We start from the raw sequence: 21,646 nt of genomic DNA, 5'->3' as shown, positions 1-21,646 counted from the left end.
ACCGACATGGCCACCTGTTCCACCCTGTCCTCTAGGGTCCCTATGAGTCAGAAGTGACTCAATGGCAATGCATTTGTCCCCCAACCCCCCTTTTTTTTCTTTCTAAATGTGGTCACAGAAAGAGTATCAGGTGGTTCCCCACAGGCTCCATCCTGCAATGTCCATGGCTTACCTAAAGGGACAAAGGGATGCGTGTGCTTCGAGGCCGCCGGCCCGGGGCGCAGGTGGCCTGTTCCGCCCGCCCGCGCGGGCGTCCCCGAGCCGGCGGCGGACGGTGAACCGCAGAGTTGACGACGGGGCCGCGCGCGAGCCCGCGCGCCGCGGGGACAGCCCCGCGAGGAGGGGCCAGGCGGCCGGAGGGACACGTGTGCGGAGGGAAGCAGGAAGTGACAGCCCAGCCGGCCGAGCGCGCCGCGGGCCGATGGAAGCGCAGAGGGGGCTGCAGAAAGCACGCCAGTGAGTCGGCTCTCTGCTCGCGCGGGGGGCGGGGGCGGGACGTGGCCGGCCTCGTGGCAGGGGGGACCCCCGGGAGACCGCGGGGTGGCCGAGCGGTGGGCCGCCGGCCGCAGGTGTGCAGCAGGGACAAGGGGGTCTTGGGGGTTGGGCCGGGGACTCCTCTCCCGGTCGCGGGGCGTGGCCCGCCGTCCTTCTGCAGTGACTCCTGCCTTCGTTGAGTCAATCCAAGGCCCTCTTCATTCATTGACCGGCGTGGGTGTGTGGGACCCAGGATCCCTGGGGCGGTGGCTACAACCGGTCTCCGTCTCCGCCTCCTCTGGTAGAACCGGACCGCCCACCACCCGCGGGAGCCTTGGGAGAAGGCAGCCTCTGATTCAGCAAATCTGGCCGGGCACCTGGTGTGCCAGCCTACCATGCCATGGGGTCGGCTGGTCCGCAGCCCCACTTTAGCATGGACACGTTACCTTTGAATCTCTGTCCACATCTCTGTGGCTGGACTCCCTTGGGGGGTGGGGGGAAGGCGGGCATTCCCAGCACCCAGGGCAGCTCAGGTGCCCTTTCCACTTTTGCAACTTGACCGGCCGGCTGGCTGCAAAGTCTTCTGGAGGGAGAGCAACAGGCTGACCCAGGAGAGGAACGGAACACAAGGAGATCCCTGCCCACCGGAAAGGCCTCCACGGGGCTGGAGGTGACACGCCTGGGACTGTGTTGGCATCTGTCACGTGGGCAGACGGAGAACAACCCGTTCTGCCAGGCGACCAAACCAACAGAGGCTTGCTATGGTCTTGGCCTTGCCCAGGTCCTGAGGAAGTTGGCACGAGGCTGTGAGAGTTGGTTTTGGCACACCTCGGCCGGCCCTCTGCCCTCCTCGCTCTTACTTGCTTTACTTGGTGGAGAAGCCTTTCTGTTCGTCTGGACTCGGGCTTGCCCCCACCAATCACTCCTAAAGCAGGAGAAAACCCCCCCTCCCCGTCCCTCCGCTCCCCCCTAAGGTCCTGGAGCTGGGAACCACGGTGCTGTGGAAGCAGGCCCAATTTCAGACCAGTACTTCACATGCCCTTCAGGGAGCCCTGGTGGGATAGCGGTTTATGTGTGGGGCTGCTAACCACAAGGTCAGCAGTTCAAAGTTCCAGGCTGCTTCTCCGGAGGAAAGACAAGTCTTCTAACTCTTGTATGGATTCACAGTCTCGGCAGCCCACAGGGGACTGAGCTACCTGGCCCCACAGGGTCACCATGAGTCAGAATCGACTCAGCAGTAGTGAGAGTTTTTAAATTTCACGTGCCAAAAAAGTGACACCCCTCCCCCCCACCCGCTCTTCCCACCCAGAGTTTGATCAGGTGCAGATTCTGGTTTGGCAAGCCTGGGATGGACCTGAGATTCTGCATTACTACCGAGTGCTGCTGGCGCCGGGGCCCCTCTCTGAGTGCTCGTTCTGAGGGCCCTCGTTGCTTCAAACCAAGATAACCCATGGCTGTCAAGCGGCTTCAGACTCACAGCGGCTCCATGTGGGTCAGAGTGGATTGTGCGCTGGTGGTTCTCAATGGCCAGGCCATTCTTCCGAGGCACCTTGGGGGCGGGCTTAAACCTCCAGCCTTTGAGTTAGTCGCCTCGCCTCTTAACTGCACCAAGGGACTCTGTTTTAAACCAACCACCTACTTTGGTTAGCAGCCGAGTGCTTAACCACCGCACCACAAGGATTGAAATCAAGGTGAAGTTGATTGCCCAGCGAAGCGCCTCTCAGCAGGATTTACTCAGAGTTGTACAGACAAGGTGCTTGGGTGGTTCTCACTGCGTATCTCCCACCCTGAGAACCTTAATCACCTTAAAGTGCCCGCCAGGGAGCGGGGAGCGTGTGGTGGCTCCGTGATCCGGTGCTGGTTTGTAAAAAGAAGGAAGTTGCCTCTTCCACGTTGCAACCGCAAGATTGAAACCAGTATTTAAAAGTGGAAAAAGTATTCAAGTGTTATGGATCAATCAATCATTGATCATCATAATAACAAAAAGCAAACTGAGGCTGCTCGGGCAAAGCTTTGGAGTCTCGGAAGTCCCCCCGAGCAGTTCTCCTGAGTTGTATAGGATCCTGATGAGTAGAAATCAATTCAGAGCCAGTGGGTTTGGGTCAGGAGTGGGGGCAGGTGTGTTGTGTGACAGTGAGACAAGTCCCACTCAGAGCCAACCTTTAAGACAGAGTAGACTGCCATGTCTACCTCCTCCACCTGAGGCTCGGCCAGCAGCCAAGTGCATTACCTCCCCGCTGCTGGGGCTCCTCCTCAGGCAGGCTGAGAACACAGAAAGCGGGGAAGTTGGCCTCTAAATGGTTCGCTCTCTCCGAAGCTAGCAGGCACTTTCCCTACTGGAAAGCCAACATGGGGGCCACAAAACGAATGCTTTTAAAGGGTGATGGCTACCCGTGGGCCTCTCTTTGCTGAGTGCCTGCTTTGCTAAGTGCCGTTGGAAATTTTAACCACCAGCAGCTAGAACGAGGCGATTGGTGGAATCACCGTGATGTTTGCATTTGAAACCTAAGTGCAAGCTCCCTCGTTTGAGTTGTTTGGACGGTGGTGATACGGCTGGAATCTGTAGGTGCTGCTTCTCTGAGGGGTTTCCAGGCACTAGGGGCGAGGTGGCTTCACCTGAGCTCACCTGGGCCATCATGCGGGTTGTCCAGGCTCATCAGACTCACCTGGACTCCTGGCCTTCCTAGGTTTGACTCATGGCTGAGTGTTCCAGCACTTCAGCCCCCATGGGCACAGAGTCCTTTCAGGGTCCCTAGGGAGAGGCCATGCCTTTGGCTGGGGATCTTCAGGCCCAGGGCTGGCCGCATGTGGAGCTGGCAGGGCTGAGCCCGGTGGGGTCGTGTCCAGCCCTGTGGGCGCTGAAGGTCACCAAGGAGCTGAATGAGGCCTATGTCCGTGTCTCAGAACACAAGGTGCTCATAAAGGCCCCTCCAGCTGGTAATTTTCCACAGCCAGTAGCCTGACACCCATTTCTTCTGAACGGGGGTTCTCAGTCCGGTCAAGTCACAGGAAGGCCGACCACCTGTTCCCCCTGCCACCCCCACCCCCCGCCTCCCTCTAGGGTGGGCACTGTGCTGCTGCAGGCTCATTTGCAGTGAGCTGAGGTGTCCAGGGACAGGGATCTCTTTGGGGGGTAGGATGGGGATCTGTGTTCTTGTCCTGGCTGAGTGGCCCATCCAGGCAAGCTCGCTTTTTCAATTCCCTAAGTATTTTGGGGCGGGGGGTGCCCCAGAGCCTCTTTTTCAGGGGTGCTAGGAGTGACAGTGTATCATCCCCATCCAGAAGCAACTTATGGTATGAAACACAGGCGGCCAGCCTGCACCCCAAACCCACCAAAGGTGGGCTCTAGAGCAGGAGCAGGGAGGGTTGGGAAGCCTCAGGGAGAGGGTGACGGTGGGCTTAGAGGGGACCTTGGCCTCCAGAAGCCTCAGGACAGCCACGTGGAAGCAGGATGTGTGGGGAGGCCACCTCTTTTTCATCCCGTTTATTAAATGCACGGGATTCATTTAGGCAGTCGGTCGCGTGCCCAGAAGGTAATGTGATATACACGCAGAGCCAGGCAGTCAATCGGACGATTCAGAAAAACACGGTTATTTGTTTCCATCTGCCTTCCCTGACTGTGTTACCAGGTGAATTCGATTCCTCAGGGATGCAGGCAGGGCACCCTGGTGGCTCCGGAAACTCATGGCCCAGAGCTGGAGGGGGAGCAGTACCTCCCTCCTTCCACACTCGTCCCTCTGTTTCTGCGTCTGGACACAGGGTGCCGTGTCCCGGGTGCAAGCTTACCCAGCACCCTCGCCTGCCTTCCACCCGTTTATACTCATGTGGTCTCCTGGCATCGGCCACCTCCTCCCTGGGTGCCCCCGTTCCGTTCGCCCAGCTTTCCCTGCCTTCCCGCCTGCCTGGGCTTTGTTTTGTTGTCTGGAATGGTTCTGAGAAGCGCGTTCCTCCCAGGTCTTGGCGCTCACCTCTTAGGGCTGTCCCTGGTTCTGTTGCACTCAGGTTGCTAGAAGTCAGAACCGACCCGACAGCACCTGATTGTCTGAAAGCTGATCTCTAGGGGTGGGCTCAGGTCCAGCTTTGAGGGGCGCCTAAGGGCCATACTCTGGGGTGTTCCACCACTTTTATCCAATCAGCGTGTCTGGTCTTCTTAGGTTCTTGGATTTTCTACCCTCTTCTCCCACACTGTTTAGGGCCTTCTGTGATCCTCCTTGCCAGGATGGTGACTGTGGTAGCCGGGCACCATCTAGTCCCTCTGGGCTCAGGCTGGTGGAGGCTGTGAGTCATGGGATCCACGAATCCTTTGGACTAGTGGTTTCCTTGGATCCTGGATTTATTTCCCCCCACTCTTCTGTGCTCTGGACACGAGGAGGCTAACATTGTTATAGTTTAAAAAAATTATTATTAGTCATTTTATTGGGGGGCTCTTACAAATCTTATAACAATCCATCAGTCAGTGGTATCAAGTGCACTTGTACTTAAGTTGCCGTCAACATTTCCGGGACATTTTCTTTCTGCTTCAGCCCTTGGTATCAGCTCCTCTTTCCCCCCTTAAATTGTTAAAATTTTGATGGCCATTCTCCAGCTCTTACAGCTTGAGATGTCTCGCTAAAGTAGGAAGGAGAACATGGTCTTGGCGGCTTTGTTACACCCATTGGCCTACCTGTCTCCTGAGACTGTGGGCCTGAGCCCTCAAACCCAGCGACTCAGATCCTGAAGATGTGTGGGGATGGCCAAGAGGCTTGTGTGCTACCCCCAGACTTGGCTATATGAGGGTTTGTGCTACATACCAATGCTTATGGAGAGATTTCCTTTACCAAACCTGTGTCTGCTTGTGGGGCAGTCCCATCCGCCACCTGCTGTCCGCAATCCACCTGGGGCTTCTGGACGGAGCGCAGGCTATTGGATTGAGCTGGAGGGTGGTGACCACCCTGGGTGCAGTGGGGTAAGGGGCTTAGAAGTAGGTGGGGGGATTGAAGGTCAGTGCATGTGGCCTATCCTTTGGCGGGCTCAGGGAGTGACACAGGAAGCTATTGAAGCTGGGAATGCCCATAAGCTAATCACCTGCCTTCAGAGGCCAAAGGAGGCACAGGCGATGGACGGGCCAGGGCAGGTGGGACAGGCAAAGTGGACTGTCAGACCCTCCTGGGCTCCTGCTGTCCAGGTGACTTAGACCCCTCTGAGTGCTTCCATTTGGAGACATTTCTCAATGTTGTAACCCCGTTCCTGGGCTCTGCTGGCCCCGCTCCTTTGAGAGTTGCTTGATTTCTGACACCGGGGCCGCCCTGAATGAAGAATTGGGGTAGGCGCCTGAACTCTTGGGTACTGAGCCGTGTTGGGAAGATGGCCGGAAGGTGCCTCTCCCAGGACATGGGGTTGGCTTATCAGCCCCACTGAACCTGCGCCAGGTCAGCTCAGGTGCAAGTGGTAGGACCTGTCAAAGCAGGTGTGGGCTGGGCTGACCCCCCTCTCTCTGATTGCAGCGCTGACCAGGATGCTGCGAGGCCAGAGCGCGGTGCTCCAGGCCTTGCTGGGGACCTTCTTCACCTGGGGGCTGACGGCGGCCGGGGCGGCCCTGGTGTTCATCTTCTCTAGCGGACAGGTGAGTTGCCCTGTTGGGCTCTGGGTGGTTGCTCCTGGGACTTGGGGCAAGCTTGGGCATCCGTCTGGGCCCTGAAACAGAATTGGGCTGATTTCACGAGATCTGCTGCCTTGTGGGTCCTGTCTCTCTGTGTGTGTGTCCTGTCTGTGTGCGTGTCTTGTCTGTCTCTGTGTGTGTCCTGTGTGTGTGTGTCTTGTCTCTGTGTGTGTCTTGTCTGTGTGTGTGTGTGTGTGTCCACTCTCAGTCACACCCTGAGGACAGGGACCTGCTCGCTGGGGTGACTGACAAGACCTCAGGGGAGAGGCAGGGTCCCCGTCCACTCTCTCTCTGCGTCTTTCGTCCTCTCTGCCCTCTGCCCTCTGCCCACCCCCAGCAGCCCTCTGGGACAGAGTAGAATGGCCTCAGCTGGTTCTGAGACGGTCCTTACAGGAGCAGGCAGCCTTGTGTTTCTCCAGGTGGGCTTTTCATCACCCGCCCCCAATTTGGGGTAACTGTACGTAGGCCTACTCCCTGGCCATCCCCTATCCCCAGACTTCCCACCTGTTCACCTCTCATGCACCCACCCAGCCCCTCACTTACCCCACGGCCTCACAGCCTCACGTACCCCCACGTCTCCCACCTCCCCTTTATACTCCCTCCCCCTACATCTCCACCCCCCACATATACCACACCACCCTCATCTCCATCCTCTACATGCCCCCACTCCTGAACCCTGCCAGGCACCATGCTCCCTCACCTGCACTGTGGGTGCCCCTACTCTCCTGCAGTCCCCACACTCCTACGCACCACACCCCGCCCTCCACATTTCCATGTATGTAGGTTCGTGTACCCACCCCCACCTCCCCCACACCCTCCCTCCTTCCATAGCCCCCTTTAGCTCCCTGCCACATGTGCACTGAATGCATAACCCCCGCAACTCCCCCCCACCCCCCACAAAGTCATAGTCTCTCCAAACCCCATTCCCATGCACCTGAAGCTCATGATGTTCTGCACCCCTTACCCTGCTCAGTGCACAGGGCTGGACAGAGTGCCTGCTCTGGGTACCGGAGGGAGGGGGGCAGACACATTGAACCGACGACCTTCCAGGACACGGAGCAGAGGGCAGGCAGTCACCTCGCCACCCCAGCCTCACCCCTTGAGCCCAGGGCCCTGGTGCCTTTTTGCCAGGGTCTGGAGCAGAGTGGCCTCAGGGTCTGTCCTGACTGGCTTCAAATGCGCCGAGTGGCCAATGTCAGACCGCAGCCACGGCTGGGGTTGAGGGGCCTTGAGTGGGATTCAGAAGCCCTGGTGGGCCAGGGGTGGGGGAACTCCCTCCTCATCAGGATGCGGTCACGGGGTTCTTGCAGAAGTGTCCCCCGCCTTTTTGGATTCCCCTGGTTGGTCTCAGCATCGTCACCAGGCATCCTTGGCCAGTGCCAACAGTTTCACATGCCTGGCTGCTAACCAAAAGACTGGCAGTTCAAGCCCATCCAGTCATCTCAGATTATCCGTGGAAATGTGGGGGTGGTGGGGGCAGGGGGCAGGGCAGCTTCATGCTACTCTGACCCCCTCCCCCCCAGGGTCGTCATGACTGGGCGCCCACTCCTGGCTTGTCCAGCTGTGCTGTAAACCCCCAGGTCAGTCCGAGGAGCAGGTTAGACTGGGGATCGGCAGACTGCGGCTCTCTTGGTCCATCCACGTGGCTCTGAGGCAAAACGGAAACCTTTTAACGGCTGTCATTCAGATACAAGTGATTTCACTTGTTTGTAAAGTATGTATGGCTCTTGAAGAGTGTTTAACTCGTTGTGAGGGACAGGATCTGCTCTTCTGTCTCCACCGTTCCCGACCCCCTGCTCTAGACCCTTCTCCATCTGGAGGCAGGCAGGGAGCCCCCAGACCCACCGCCTGTTTTTTTCTGAGTACAGGACTTAACTGGCTACTTCATCCCATGCTGTGGGGCTGCCCCACTCTTCCTGAGACCTCCCAGGTGATGGACAATTAGGCTACCTTCGTATCTCCCATGTCAGTCCGGGTAGACCAGAGAAACAAATTTATGCACACACGTATGTGTTTAAGAAAGAGCTTTATATACAAGAGCAATTGAATATTGAGAAAACATCCCAGCCCAGTCCAGGTCAAGTCCCAAGTCAGATATTAGCCCATATGTCCAATACCAGTCTATAAATCACTCTTCAAACTCATGAAACACATGCAATGACGCCGAATGCAGGGAGATCACAGACCAGTGGGTGCAGTCTTGTGGATCCAGTGGCGGTGGAAGCATCTCCGTGCTGGCGTGCGTCTGTCTCCATGTGGCTCCTCCGCTCCCGAGGTCTGGCTCCATCAGCGCAGCTCCATGGGGCTTCTCTAAAGGGATGTGAGCCTGTCTCTGGTCTCCACTGAGCTATTTATCTCCTTGGCGCCTCCAAATGAGGTCATCAAGCTGCAACCAGATTGACAGGCTGAACTCCATCCCTTCACTTTTAAGTCTCAAAATGACAACAGATTCTGTAACTACCACATTTCCTAAAGAACCCTGAATGTGTGCTGGAATAGTGTGTGTGGAAACATGGGGGAGCCATTGCCCAGTTGCACCCTTGGGCCGCTGTCAAAACCACCAGCGGCTCCATGGTCTCGGGAACCCATGAGGGCAGCTTGAGTCCTTTGCAGAAGTGCTGGCACACCAGCATCAGATTCCAGACCAGACTGCTATCTGCACCCCAGCGGCTGCTTCTGACTCGCCTGGCTGCCCTACTCCCCACAGAGCCCATACTCCAGCCCCCCCTAATCCCCCAAATTTCTCTCCCCTGCCTATAACTCCTGCCAAGCTACCCAACTTCCTCCCTCCATCCCACTCAGTATCTTATTTTCCCTACCCCTCCCACTTTCACCCATCACCCAAGCTCCCCCATTACCCAGTGTTCCCCACTCTTATGTCAGCTTCCCTCCCAACCACCCCTTCTAACCAGCTTTCCCCACTCCTGCCCAACTTCCTTCTTCAACTGTCCCCAGTACCCAGCCCTCCCCACCCAGCCCCCAGCCCACCTTCCCACTACCACCCAGCTTCTCCCACTCCCCAGTATTCCCCAGTGTCGAACCAACCTATCGAATCCCCATTCAACTCTCCCCTTTCCGACTTCTCAACGCTACCCAACTTTCCCCACCCCCACTGACTAACCCCATAACCTCCCCGCTAACTACCCAACTCTCCCTGCCCCACTCAACAGCCCCTCAACCTATTCTACTACCTATTCTTCTCCCATTCAACCTCAACCCCGCCCCCCCCAGCTCTCCCCACAATATCCCCATTACCCAACTGTCTGCAACCCTGCCCAACTCCATCGTTCAACTTCCCCCCCTCCTGCTGCCCCCACCCCTGCCCCGCCTAACGTGCTGTGCTGACCTCCTCCACCACCCCTTTGCTGCCCCAGCCTCCTCCTGGCTGCTCAGCTTCCTCCATGCCCGGCTTCCACTCCAAGAAGAATCCGCCTTCTCGTGCTGAGTGTGAATGTGCCTGCTTCCTCCCTCTGCTGTGTGTCGTGTTGCTGACTGCCCCTGCCGGGGGGGTTGGGGGTGGGGTGGGGGGTTCTCAGTGCCATGTGTGCTAGAAACCCTCGTTCAGGGGTATCAAACTTTGAGATGGAAGAGCCAACCCTGTCCCTCACAGTAATTTATAAATGATCCAAATATATATATGGATCTCGAATAATTATATGTATAAAATATACTTACAAGCAAATAAAAATTTATGTACAAAATATATATTTTGTAAATATATATTTACCCAAATTATGAACCATTATATATATTACATATATTTACAAGCAAATGACATCACCATTATCTGGATAATATCCTTTAAACCAGAGATTCTCAACCTCTGAGTCTCGACCCTTTTGGGGTCGAACGGCCCTTTCACAGGGGTCGCCTGATTCCTAACAGTAGCAAAATGACAGTGATGAAGTAGCAACAAAAATAATGTCATGGTTTGGGGGGGGTCACCACAACATGAGGAACTGTATGAAACGGTCTTGGCCCAGCAAGGGAACTCAAGCCCGGTGCCAGCCAAGCGCCACAGGGAAGGAACCCGAAGGGCTGTGGCGGGCTCCCCTGGGCAGTTCAGGGCCCATTTTTAAAAGGCTTGGGCAGAGGTCTTAGCCGGGGTCCGGGATCCAGGGGCAGGCTTTCTCTGCGTGCTGCTCTTTGAAGAAACACCTGGTTGTCCTTTAAGCGCTGAGATGTCTCCTTTCCTTGTCCTTTTCAGAGGCGGATCTTAGATGGAAGTCTGGGCTTTGCTGCTGGGGTGAGTAGCAGTGGGCTGGAGGCCTGCAGACGCAGATGTGCATCTCTGGACACGTGTCCCCTACGGCTTCGGCTGTGTCTGTGTCCCTGAGTGGCCTGGAGGCATCCACGTGCTTACGGCTCCTTCCCCACGTTGTTTAGTGGCCCTGCCTCTCTCTACATGGAGGTGGGCCCTTTCTTGGCCGCTGCCTCCAATCTGTCTCTGCCACTGAACTGACCCCGACTCACTGGGCCTTCGAGGACTGGGTAGGACTGCCTCAGGGGCTTCCGAAACGGTAACTCTTTCTGGGAGTAGAAAGCCTCTTTCTCTCAAGGAGCGACTGCTGGTCTCGAAATGCTGACCTTCGCCATGAGGGCTCCGTGGCCAAGCCTCTAAATCCAAGCTCATTGCTATCAAATAGATTCCGACTCATAGCGACCCCCGTAGGGCAGGGTAGGAAACCCCCTGTGAGCTTCTAAGACCAAGGCTCTAAGGGAGTAGAAAGCCCCATCCTTCTCCCTTAGAGTGACTGGTAGTGGTTACCTTTGGGTCTGCTAGCCACAAGGTCAGCGGTTCAAAACCAGCAGCCGCTCTGAGAAAGACAGGGCTTTCGACTCCCTTAAAGAGCTACAGCCTCAGAAACCCACAAGGACGATTCTACCCTGTGCTGTGTGTAGGGTCACTGTGAGTCAGCACCGACTCGATGGCACTGAGGACTCTGTGGCAGCTGCCGCCATCGAGTCGATTCTTGCCACCCTGCCTCTGGGAGCCACTCACTGATGTGAAGTTCCGAGGGGTTGATGCTGGGTGGGGGGAGCAGGGGAAACAAAATACTGACTACCAGGCCCCAAGCTTCCGGCAATTCAGATACTGCCTTGTCCTCTGAAGGAAGACCAGATCGCATCATCCTTGGGGAGACCCTGAAAGTAACTTTCCAAGATGGACTGTTCTTGGTCCATCTCGCCGTTTGGAAAGACTTCCGAGAGCAACGTGACCCTATGAGGTAAAGCACCTTTCCATTTCGCCTCCTAGCAGCAGAATTACATTTCCTCGTTGCTGCTGTTTCCAAGGAGAGAAGCAGGAATCAAATTGAGTTCACATTTATCTTATCCTAAGAGCTCATTGCCGATGCAGCGACCCCGAGGACAGGGAAGCACTACTCCCTGGGGTTTCTGAGACTGTAAATCTGTATGGAGCAGAGAGCCTCATCTTTCTCCCTGGAGTGGTCTGTGGGCTTGAACCGCCGGCCTTGTGGTTAGCAACCCCAGGCTTAACCAAGGGCTCCACCAGGGCCCTTCTGCCTTATCCGAGTCATGCCTAATATTGATCCATCAGTAATATCAATGGACTGGAAAAAACAAAGTCCAAAGCAAGAAAGAGTTTCGCCCTTTATTTAAACTGCATAGCCAAGAAGGCTGGCCTTTTTATGTTCTTGTTTTGAATCTGTCTTCCGCCACTAATAGTTGTAGCGAGCGATAACGCAATCTGGGAAATTGTTATTTAAGCATTTAAAGCTCTAGGCAGACTCAGAGGGAATTTTTAGAAGATGGAATTGAAATGTCTGTAGATGTTTTCACTGCAGAGGAATGTGATAAGGAAATCAATAATAGATTTTCTTTGCAGAAAATGTAAATTGCTTGAGGATAGAAATATTTTTAGTACTGGGGAATTATGTAAAAATTTTTGACTGTGGAAGAACTTACTTGAGTTTGTGTGTGTGTGCGTATCTGTTGGATATAACTTGTAGGTAGCAACATGCTAAAAACATAGCACACAGCTTAGTTTATATGTACGTGTTTAATTGAGTAATCGTGGGAATCAAACCCTTATGCTGTATGAAAGGTTGGTGGTTTAAGTCCACTAGCCGCTCCTCTGGAGAAAGATGCAGCTGTTTGCATCCATAAAGAATGCAGCCTTGGAAGGTCAGCAAGCGGCCATCTAGGTCAGAAGCAACAAAGCCCACATGGAAGAAGCACACCAGCCTGTGTGATCGAAGGGATCAGGTATCAGGTATCAAAGAACAAAAAATCATATCATTGTGAATGAGGAGGAGTGCAGTTTGGGGACCCAAAGCCCATCTGTAGGCAACTGGGCATTCCTTTAACAGAAGGGTCGTGGGGAGTAGATGAGCCAGTCAGGGTGCAGAGTAGCAACTATGAAACATACAACTTTCCTCTAGTTCCTAAATGCTTCCTCCACACCCACTATCATGATCCCAATTCTACCTTACCAATCCGGCTAGACCAGAGGATGTACACTGGTACAGATAGGAACCGGAATCACAAGGAATCCAGGACAGATGATCCCTTCAGGACCAGTGCCGAGAGTGGCGACACCGGGTGGGGGGTGAGGTGGGGGTAGAGGGAAGGTGGGGTAGAAAGGAGGAACAAATTACAAGCATCTACATATAACCTCCTCCCTGGAGGATGGACAACAGAAAAGTGGGTGAAGAGAGATGTCGGACAGTGTAAGACATGACAAAATAATAATAATTTATAAGCTATCAAGGGAGGGGGTGGCAGGGAGGGAGGGGAAAGTGAGCTGATACCAAGGGCTCAAGTAGAGAGCAAATGTTTTGAGAATGATGAGGGTAATGAATGTACAAATGTGCTTTGCACAATTGATGCATGCATGGGTTCTGATAAGAGTTGCATGAGCCCCCAATAAAATTATTAAAAAAGAAAGAAAGAAAACATCCCAGCCCAGTCCAGATCAAGTCCACAAACCCGATATTAGTCCATAAGTCTGATACTAGTTCATAAATCCCTCTTCAGACGCACACAGCACATGCAATGATGCAAAGTGCAGGAAGACCACACACCAGTGGGTGGAAAGTCTTGTGGATCCAGTGGCGGTGGAAGCATCTCCAGGGCTCTGGCTGCCATCAGTGTGGCTCCATGTGGCTCGTCAACAGGAAGCAGAGAGAGAGAGAGGGTTGCCCGTTTCCTGAGAGCCGTTTATATGGGTAGTCCTCTAAGCAAGCTGCGACCTGATTGACAGGCTAAACGTTGCCCACATGTTGTTACGGGAGCCACGTTGGCACCAAAAAACCCTATTGCGCATGTTCTGATTTTTAAAAAATTTAGAAACCATTGCAAGATTTATAGAGGGAAAAACCAAAACACAATGAAGCTAACACCCGACAGTGAATTTCTGAGCATTAAGATATGTGATTTTTGGTGGATTCCCTAAAAACACAACAAACCCAAAGCAAACCATTAGACCAGTTCCCATGTCACCTCCATTTAGCTGTGTTGTTTGGTGCCCGTGAATCTATCTTGAACCATGGTGACACTGTGAGGGTCAGCTGTCACGTTCCTGCTGATTTTTAAAGTAGCCGGTAGGAAGCAAGAGGTGCTAAGTTATACACATGTAGCTGTCGGGGAATAAACCAGTTACTTTTCTCACGTGGAGCTTGAATCTGAACTCATGACCCAAGGAAACTGTAGGCAGGACTGCAACTCCATTGAGTGGATTGAAAGCACAGTGTGTGTGTGAGGGGGGGGTGCATGGTGCATGGGGACCTCCCTACCCAGGAATGAGCAGTAAGAACAGGGTGTGGGTATTTGGGGGTGGGTAGGAAGGGCCAGCAGGCCTCCAGAACCTGGGGGGTTTAATGGTTTTGATGACTGGAAGGGGATTCTCAGAGCTGCTTCCCGAATTCCCAGCAAACTCATTGCCATCAATTCAGTTCCAATTCATAGAGGCCCTATACAGGGAGAACAGAACTGCCCTTGTGGGTTTCCGAGTCTGTCGGTCTTTATGGGGGCAGACAGCCTCATCTTTCTCCTGGGGAGCGGTTGACGGTTTCTAACTGCCGACCTTGCGGTGAGCGCCCCACACAACCTACTAGGCCTCCAGGGTTCCCACAGTGGAGCTGAACAAGGTGAGGCCATTTAGTCCAGATGGTCTGAGCTGTCATCATAGCCGTGTGTGCACCGCTTGCTGGGTTATGGATCAGACCGTAGAGTTTTCTCCGATGACTCAGTTTCAGAAACAGATCGCCAGGCCTTTCTTCCTAGTCTGAGTCTGGAAGCTCATGCGGAATCTGTTCAGCCTCCTTGGAAACCGTCTGGGGGCAATTCTGCTCTGCTCGGCGGGGCCTCTGTGAATTGGAATTGACTCGACGCCCATGGGTCTGGTTTTGGTTTTGGGTTTCACAACCTCAAATGGACACAAAGCAGATTAAAAACTGTATCAAGAGGGAGGGGGATCATTGACAAGTTGTCACTCTTTGACCTACCTACAAGTGCAGTACTCTACCCCACAGGCTCCTCTGTCTGATAACAAGGCCTTCCCAGAGCTGAACCATAGCCAGAGGGAAATCACCAGAGGCGTAATCCACAGGGAAGACCTAGCAAATGGGCTTTGGGCTTTCGCAGTCATCCACAGCCTTCTGCTAACCCGAGGCTCGGAATTAAAGCTTCTCCTCCGGGTTTGGATTTTCTTATTTATAATCCTTGGGTCACACCGGCTGCTGCGCTTCTTTGGATTTAGTTGGCTCCTCACTTACAGACGGCTGCTTGTTTTAAGAGGAACCTTTAAGATCCCAGCCACTATGCTTCCTGATAGCAGGGCACCATCTGCTCTCTTCACCACACTTTGCTACAGTGTTTAGCTCTTCAGCGATCACTTCGTGGAGGTCGGTCTTGAGCAGAGCCATGTCGTAAGAACTAAGTGAGAGCGCAGAAATCCATTCACCTAGCTATAGTTTGCATATGTCCCCTGTATACGTTCCCTTTAAAGACAGTTATTTTGTTGGAGAGCATAAATTATCCCCACGGGGCATGTGGCAGTTCTGTTGATACTACCGTGAACTTAGCGAGTGGTTTGGCTGTAAAGCATTGTCCGGAACAAGAAGTGATGCTTGTGTAGGACAGTGTTGCTTTTGACATAGGTTTGCAGTCCAGTGCACGCATGTTGAGGCATGTGGCTCAGGTGTGCATTGAAATACACATCTCAAATGAAGGTGCAGGGATGTGTTTTTGCAGTAGAGAATTGCGCGCCGAAGGGAATCCAGCGACAGTGGGACGTGTGTCTTTTAAGCACATAAAGCCTGCGGTCTGGTTCCCATGCTGCTGCTGTTTTATATTTCCCTTCGAAGACTTCATCGAGTTCTCCTCAAAGGATCCCTCTGGGCACCCATTTGGCCATTTCTCTCCAGGCTCATTAAATCCTTCCCAAGCCTGTAGCCGGCATTGTCTACCTCACCTCCTTCCCTCTGCCTGGCCTGGGTTTTTGCCTCAGGCATGAACTTAATCCGGAGACCTGTTGTCCTTAACCAGAAGCAAAACAAAAAGGAACGCTGGTCATTAACCCTGTGTCAGTCTGGGTGGACTAGAGAAACAAATTCATAGAGACTCATGTGTATGAGAAAGAGCTTGATATATAAGAGCAGCTGAATATTGAGAAAACATCCCAGCCAAGTCCAGATCAAGTCCATAAGTCCAATATGAGCCCAAATGTCTGATAAGAATCTATAAAGTCCTCTTCAGACTCATGCAACATATGCAATGATGCCAAATGTAGGACGATCACAGGCCAGTGGGTGGGAGGTCTTGTGGATCCAGTGGCGGTGTAGCCATCTCAGTGCTGGCAGGAGTCTCCAGGGCTCTAGTGTAGCTCCCCTTATCTTGTCAGCTGGAATGTCTCCCAGGAAGTGTGTGTGTGTGTGTGTGTGTGTGTGTGTCTCACTTCCAGTGAGCTATTTATCTTCTTAGTGCCTCCAAATGAGATCATCAAGCCGTGACCGGATTGACAGGCTAACCTCCACCCCTTCACTTTTCAGTCTCAAATTGACAACAGATTATGTAGCTCCCACAACCCCCTATTAGGATCCAGAGTCATGTAGCTTTAGAGATGTGACCTTTACTTTGAAGATGTGAGCTTGCTGTCATCCTTAAAACGTACTGTGGTTTTCCCGCTGCGCCAAGCACTTTGCTGGGACCATCGACCTGGCTTTTCAGAACAGTTCTGCGGCGTGTTTAGCAAACAAGCCCAAACTCCCCAGCCCTCTACCCTCACGGCGGTGCCAACTCACGGCAGCCCGTATAGGATTTCCCGAGGCTTTGCAAATCCACACAGGAGCAGACAGCCTCCTTTTCCTCCCTTGGAGCAGCTGGAGGGCCTGAGCTGCCCACCTTGCAGTCAGCAGCACATCCCCCAGCACCACCAGGGCTCCTTGAAGCAAACCCCAGGGACTGCTATTTACTTCCACTTCACCGGCCAGGGGACAGGGGCAAGGAGAGTCTAAGTGCCCCGTCCACACTCACCTAGCCAGCAGGGCTAGGCTGTGCCCCCGGTAAGACATCAGCGTGAAGTGGTCTGACTAGCTGCTTCTATTTACCGACAAGACAGGCCCCGATGACCATGTGGACAGGGCAATTGCTGGACAGTGGCAGAGCTGTCCAAGTGCAGTGGGGAAGTTGAGCCAGCCTTCCTGGGTCTCCGCTGACTCGCCTGAGAGCCGAGGACGTGGAACGCGAGGCTCTGAGGGCATACAGAAAGGGAGCGAGTGGCTGCTCAAGTGACCGTCGTTCTTTGCAGTTGTCAGGTGTCCCCTTCACCTACTCAGGACTGGGATGCAATAGCAGACATCACCAGGTGACTGAGCGGAGAGGGGAAGCTCTCCCTGCTGCCCAAGATGTCAGGATGAATCTGGAGGGGCCCAGGCTGCTCACTGCCGTCCAGTCGGTTCTGACCCACAGCGACTGCAGGACGGGGTAGAACTGCCCGTGGGGTTTCCCAGACCGGGACTCTTTAAAACTGTGGAAAGATCTCATCTTTCTCCTGTGGAGCGGCCAGTGGTTTCGAACTGCTGACTGTGCAGTTAGCAGCTCAGCATGTCGTCCACCACGCCATTGTGATTCTCTTGAGCTGACTGGCAATTTCTGCACCAGGGTGGCCACCCTCTCCAGGAAGGGCAGTCGTGGGGAATAAGTCTGAGATGCGGCGTAGAAGAAGAGGACCTCCCAGCAACCCAGGGGCCTACTCTGGGCCTAGTAAGTCAAGGCCACGTCTCCAGGTTCATGCTACAGGGTGACGCTGGGTTCTTAGGAAAGACACGCGTTTCTGAAGGCGATTCTCCCCGAGTCTGTTCTTATGTGCCGCCAGCAGGGCACATTTTCTCCCAATGACCCACTCGCTGTTGGGCCTGAAGGCCACCCTCTAATGATGGCCTTGGAGGGTGGTGGAGGCCAGCCATTCTCCACTCCACAGAGGGAGGGATGGGAAGAAATGGACACGTCGGAACAGGAGGGGTGCAGCAAGGAGGCCTCTTCTAGGGCCAGTAGAAAGATTTCTTCTAGAGAAAATGTAAGAATGGGTATAGCCAGGGCTCTAGACATAAAAACAAAAGCCCTGACATTGAGTCCACTCGACTCCTAGCAACTCTGTGTGGCAGGGCTGGGGGACCTTGATTCTGGCAAGGACCACTTGGGTATTTATGATGTCATTCTTGGGACGTACTGGTCAAGCCTTTGATTCACCCACCCCTAATGGGTGAGACACTGGGCTGCTAGCAGCCATGGGAGGAAGCTGGGGCTTTCTACTGCCGCCAATCATTACAGGATCTGAAACTCACAGGGGGCAGTTCTCCCCTGTCCTATTGAGTCAGCATCGACTCCATGGCAGTGGGTTTGGTTTGGGGTGTGATGGCTAGGGAGCTCGGTGGCATCGTGGTTATATATTGGACTCTAACCACAAGGTCAGAAGCTCTACACCACCAGCCACTCCCTGGGCAAAGAGGAGGCTTTCTATTCCTGTATAGGGCTATAGTCCCAGAAACCCACAGGGGCTGTGCTACCCTGTCCTACGGGGTTGCTACAAATCCATAGTCGTGAGTTTTTTTTCATTTTTGCTTTCTAGTCTGGTGGCTGGAATGGCCCCTCTTTGGCGAGGCGTGTGAGAGTAGCTAGTCTTCTTGATTTCACGGGGCTGGTATGGCCCGAGGGCCGGACTTTCCCTGCTGTGCTCTGTAGGTGTCCCGGGGTTGTAAATGTTTATGGGAGCAGACAGTCTCAGCTTTCTCCCGGGGAGCAGCTGGTGGGTGTGAACGGTCTGGTGTTTACCAGACAGACCTTCCGGAGGCTTGCCTTCCATGCCATCCACCCCTACGGAGCCCGGATTGTTGTCTGTCGGTGGGGCCTTCGAGACCTTGGCTACTCACGGCGAGCCCGCGTGACAGCAAAACCTCCCCCAGGGATTTCTTGACTGTCTTCTGGAGGGAATGCCGGGTCTTTCTTCTGCCCAGCTCCTGGGCGGATTGGAACCACCAGCCGTTGGCTTGGGTCACCAGGGCTCCTCAGGACCTGGACAGGGACAGAGGAGTGGCTGCTGTCTTTGACTCACACCGTCTGCGTGGGAGTGGACTGTGTGCCCACAGCCAGGGCCCGCCCGATACGGGGATGGGGTGCGCTCATGGGCTCAGAGGAAGCTTTGCCAGAGACGGAGACCGCTGCTCTCACCTCCTTTGCGCCGGGGCTTTCTGATGATCTTCCGGGGCGTTGGACGTGAGGGGGAATGCTAGGGAGCGCCTGGACCTAGGGCACCTCCCACCTCCTCACTCAGGCTGAGCCGGCCCCTGCCCATGTTCCACGGCAGTGGTCCCCAATGGTGCATTTCTCCTGCATGTGGGTGTTGGGGTTCTGGGCCCGGGCCCCTCCAGCGCCTTCTAGATCCTGATCTCTGGACGTTTGCTGGTCTGCACTGGCCAGCCTGCATGAGTTAGGGAGGTGGTGTTTCTCTGTCTTCGGACCAAGGCTGCTCTTTGGCTGGGCACTCCTGGGAGAAGGGAGGCAGCCTGGTAGCTTTGACTCCGTGGGACTCGGAGCTCCGGCCTGGGGCAGCGGGGTAGCGGCATTACTGATAAGCGAAGGGTGGCCAGGTGCATGGCAAGGCTGTGGGGCAGGGTCTGTCTTTAACCATGGCTATTCTAAGGCTTGCTCCAGGGCCCATGGCTCAGACTTTAGGGAGCGTCCACCACTTGCATCTCAGCTGCCTGCACAACGGTGCTAGAAGGCCGCCATTCATCTCGCCGTCAGCAGCCCGGGGCTGGGACCCTGCCCTTTCATTTCAAAGAGCCCACGTGATCCGTTTCCAATAGGAACACGTCTGGGTCCCAGCAACACAGATGTGTCTCCGAGCATGCTGGCTGGAGAGCTGGGGAGGGTGACCTGACCGCTGACCAGATGTGGTTCTTGTGGGTTGGAGGAGGTGGGCAGTGTGGTGACACCTCTGTCCCCTGGTCTGCCCCTGCGCTCTGGACCCTTTGTTTGAGCAGCATGTGGCTGCCGGACAAGGTCCTTCTTCCTAGGGCACCCACCCTCCATCCCACCTTGCTGCAAGAAGAGAGGGTGGTGAGGCTGGGGGAGGGACAAAGACAGAAAGGAGTCTGATTATGATGATTACGTTAGCAGTTGGGTCTCTTTTTCTTTTTTTCCCCTTTTCAATTTCATGCTTCAGGTTTTCAATGTCATTATCAACAATGTGGGAGAGGAAATGATATATATTACCTCCTCTCTGCGGTGACAGAAGGGAACAGCGTTAGGGCAGAAGAGCCCACGCGTGTCCTCTTGCCCTGCTGAGCATCAGGGGCGGCCTGGTCCTCGGGCTGGCCAGAGGCCCTGGCTGGCCTCCTGCCTTAGTCGGCCTCTCTGCCTTGTCTAGAGAAACAAAAGCGGTGACAGTTGTATGTCCAAGAAAGGACCTTCTATCAAGAAGGCATCCCAGCTGAGTCCAACGCAGGTCCAGGGGTCCCATGCTGGCCAGAGCCCCCTCCAGACTCACAAAGCTGCAGGCTGTCGCTGGAGAAGATGAAGCAGGAATCAGGGAGATCACAGACCAGGGGGTGCAGAGCTGCTTTGGACCCTGGAGAGCGCTCCCCTGGTCAGCAGCCCCTAGAATGCAAGCAGGCAGAGGAGGCAAAAGGAGAGAGAGAGAGAGAGAGAGAGAGAGAGAGAGAGAGAGAGAGAGAGAGAGAGAGACCCCGCCCCTCAGTACCTCTCATAAAAAGGCCACACCCCCAAGAGACATCAGCCTGTGACCTGATTGATAGGTTGGACTCCACCCCTACTTTCACACAGGTTCAAGTTGACATAACCAAACCCGCGCCAGGCCCCCTTCCCTAGTCCGTGCACAGGGTGTATGGTCAGTTACCCGGTTACCCTCAGCCCTCTGGCTTGTCTTGCAGGGCTCATCCTGCTGCATTCCTGGGGGCCCAGCACTCTCCTGGTGGGGTCCCTCCTCTGAGGCAGAGAAAGCTGCTCGTGGGTATGCGGGGGAGCGTGGAGCAACTTGAGAAGGACCAGAGGTTCCCCCATGGAAACAGTCCAGCGCGTGTGCTCCAAAGTCTCACTTGTTCAGCTCCCCCCCACACCGCCCCGAGGGAACAGGAAGGGGCTCTGGAGAGAACCCCGTGAGGCCCCTGGCCTTGATATGCAAGTGTCCTTGGACGCTTTCAGCATTTGTTTAGAAACTGCCCCATCCCAGGCCTGGGCCCTTCAAGGAAGTCACTTTGTTGTGCAGGGACGGGCAGGCCACGCCACAGCCCAATCTGGCCCCCTGCTTGTTTGCACAAATAAAGTTTTATTGGCACACGCCCATGTCGATGCCTGGCTGCTGCCCCTGCACTCTGGTGGCAGAGCTGGAGTTGCAGCTGGACCACCTGGCTGCTGAAGCCCCAAAGCCGTGTTGACTGGTTGACCTCTGACGGCAACCGTTTGCTGCTCTCTGATGAAGAGGGTGTATGGAGGGTGTTTGGGTATCCGGGGGGGGGGGCAGCGTTGATTCCATGATGGAATTTTCACCCTTCGAGTGGGAGACCCGATTCCCAGCCAGGTCTGGCATGTTGGACATAGTGTGGCGGAGTTTCCAAACGGATGAAGAAGAAAGGCCCATTGCTCGCTTTGGCAACGAGCCCACAACGACACTGTACTTCACTGAGCTCGGTCGGAGCTGCATCCCGACGGGGAGCGGGCGATGCAGTCCCAGGTCAGCGTTGGACATGGTGGCAGTCACAACAGCAGGGGTGGTGTGAGAGCAGCTGGGGACCAGCTAGTGGCTTGGCACCAAGAGCACAGCTCTCTCCTGGGCAGGTCTCAGCTCTGGAGGTCCTGGAAGGCTCTCTGGAATGTGTGGGGTGCACTGGGGGAGTGAGCAGTCTCCTGGGGACCCCGGGATTTGTGGGGGACCCCTTCCAAAGAGAATGTGGGTCCTGCTCCTCCTGAACTTGAGGTCTTGGCGGATTATTGGGGACCTCCTCCTGGCTTGGTTCTCCTGGTCACAGAGAGCACCCTGCTTCAAGACATGGA

The 21,646-nt window shown here is 54.8% G+C and overlaps 1 protein-coding gene across 6 annotated transcripts in view; it reads left to right on the top strand.

The window, feature by feature from the left end:
* Positions 1-344: 344 nt before the first annotated feature.
* SLC39A11 (solute carrier family 39 member 11) overlaps positions 345-21,646 on the top strand; it is a 282,444-nt gene continuing 261,142 nt past the window's right edge. For 5 of the 6 annotated variants that reach the window (XM_075562156.1, XM_075562157.1, XM_075562155.1 and 2 more), the window contains exons 1-3: positions 345-456; positions 5,958-6,076; positions 10,320-10,358. In XM_075562156.1, coding sequence (XP_075418271.1) covers positions 5,969-6,076; positions 10,320-10,358 — 147 coding nt within the window. In that variant the 5' untranslated portion in view covers positions 345-456; positions 5,958-5,968. The remainder of the gene's footprint in view (positions 457-5,957; positions 6,077-10,319; positions 10,359-21,646) is intronic. The other variant, XM_075562158.1, reaches the window with a different exon arrangement.

This window comes from Tenrec ecaudatus, chromosome 10 (genome assembly GCF_050624435.1).
Source record: "Tenrec ecaudatus isolate mTenEca1 chromosome 10, mTenEca1.hap1, whole genome shotgun sequence".
Taxonomy (NCBI): domain Eukaryota; kingdom Metazoa; phylum Chordata; class Mammalia; order Afrosoricida; family Tenrecidae; genus Tenrec; species Tenrec ecaudatus.
This window is presented reverse-complemented; position numbering and strand designations above follow the sequence as displayed.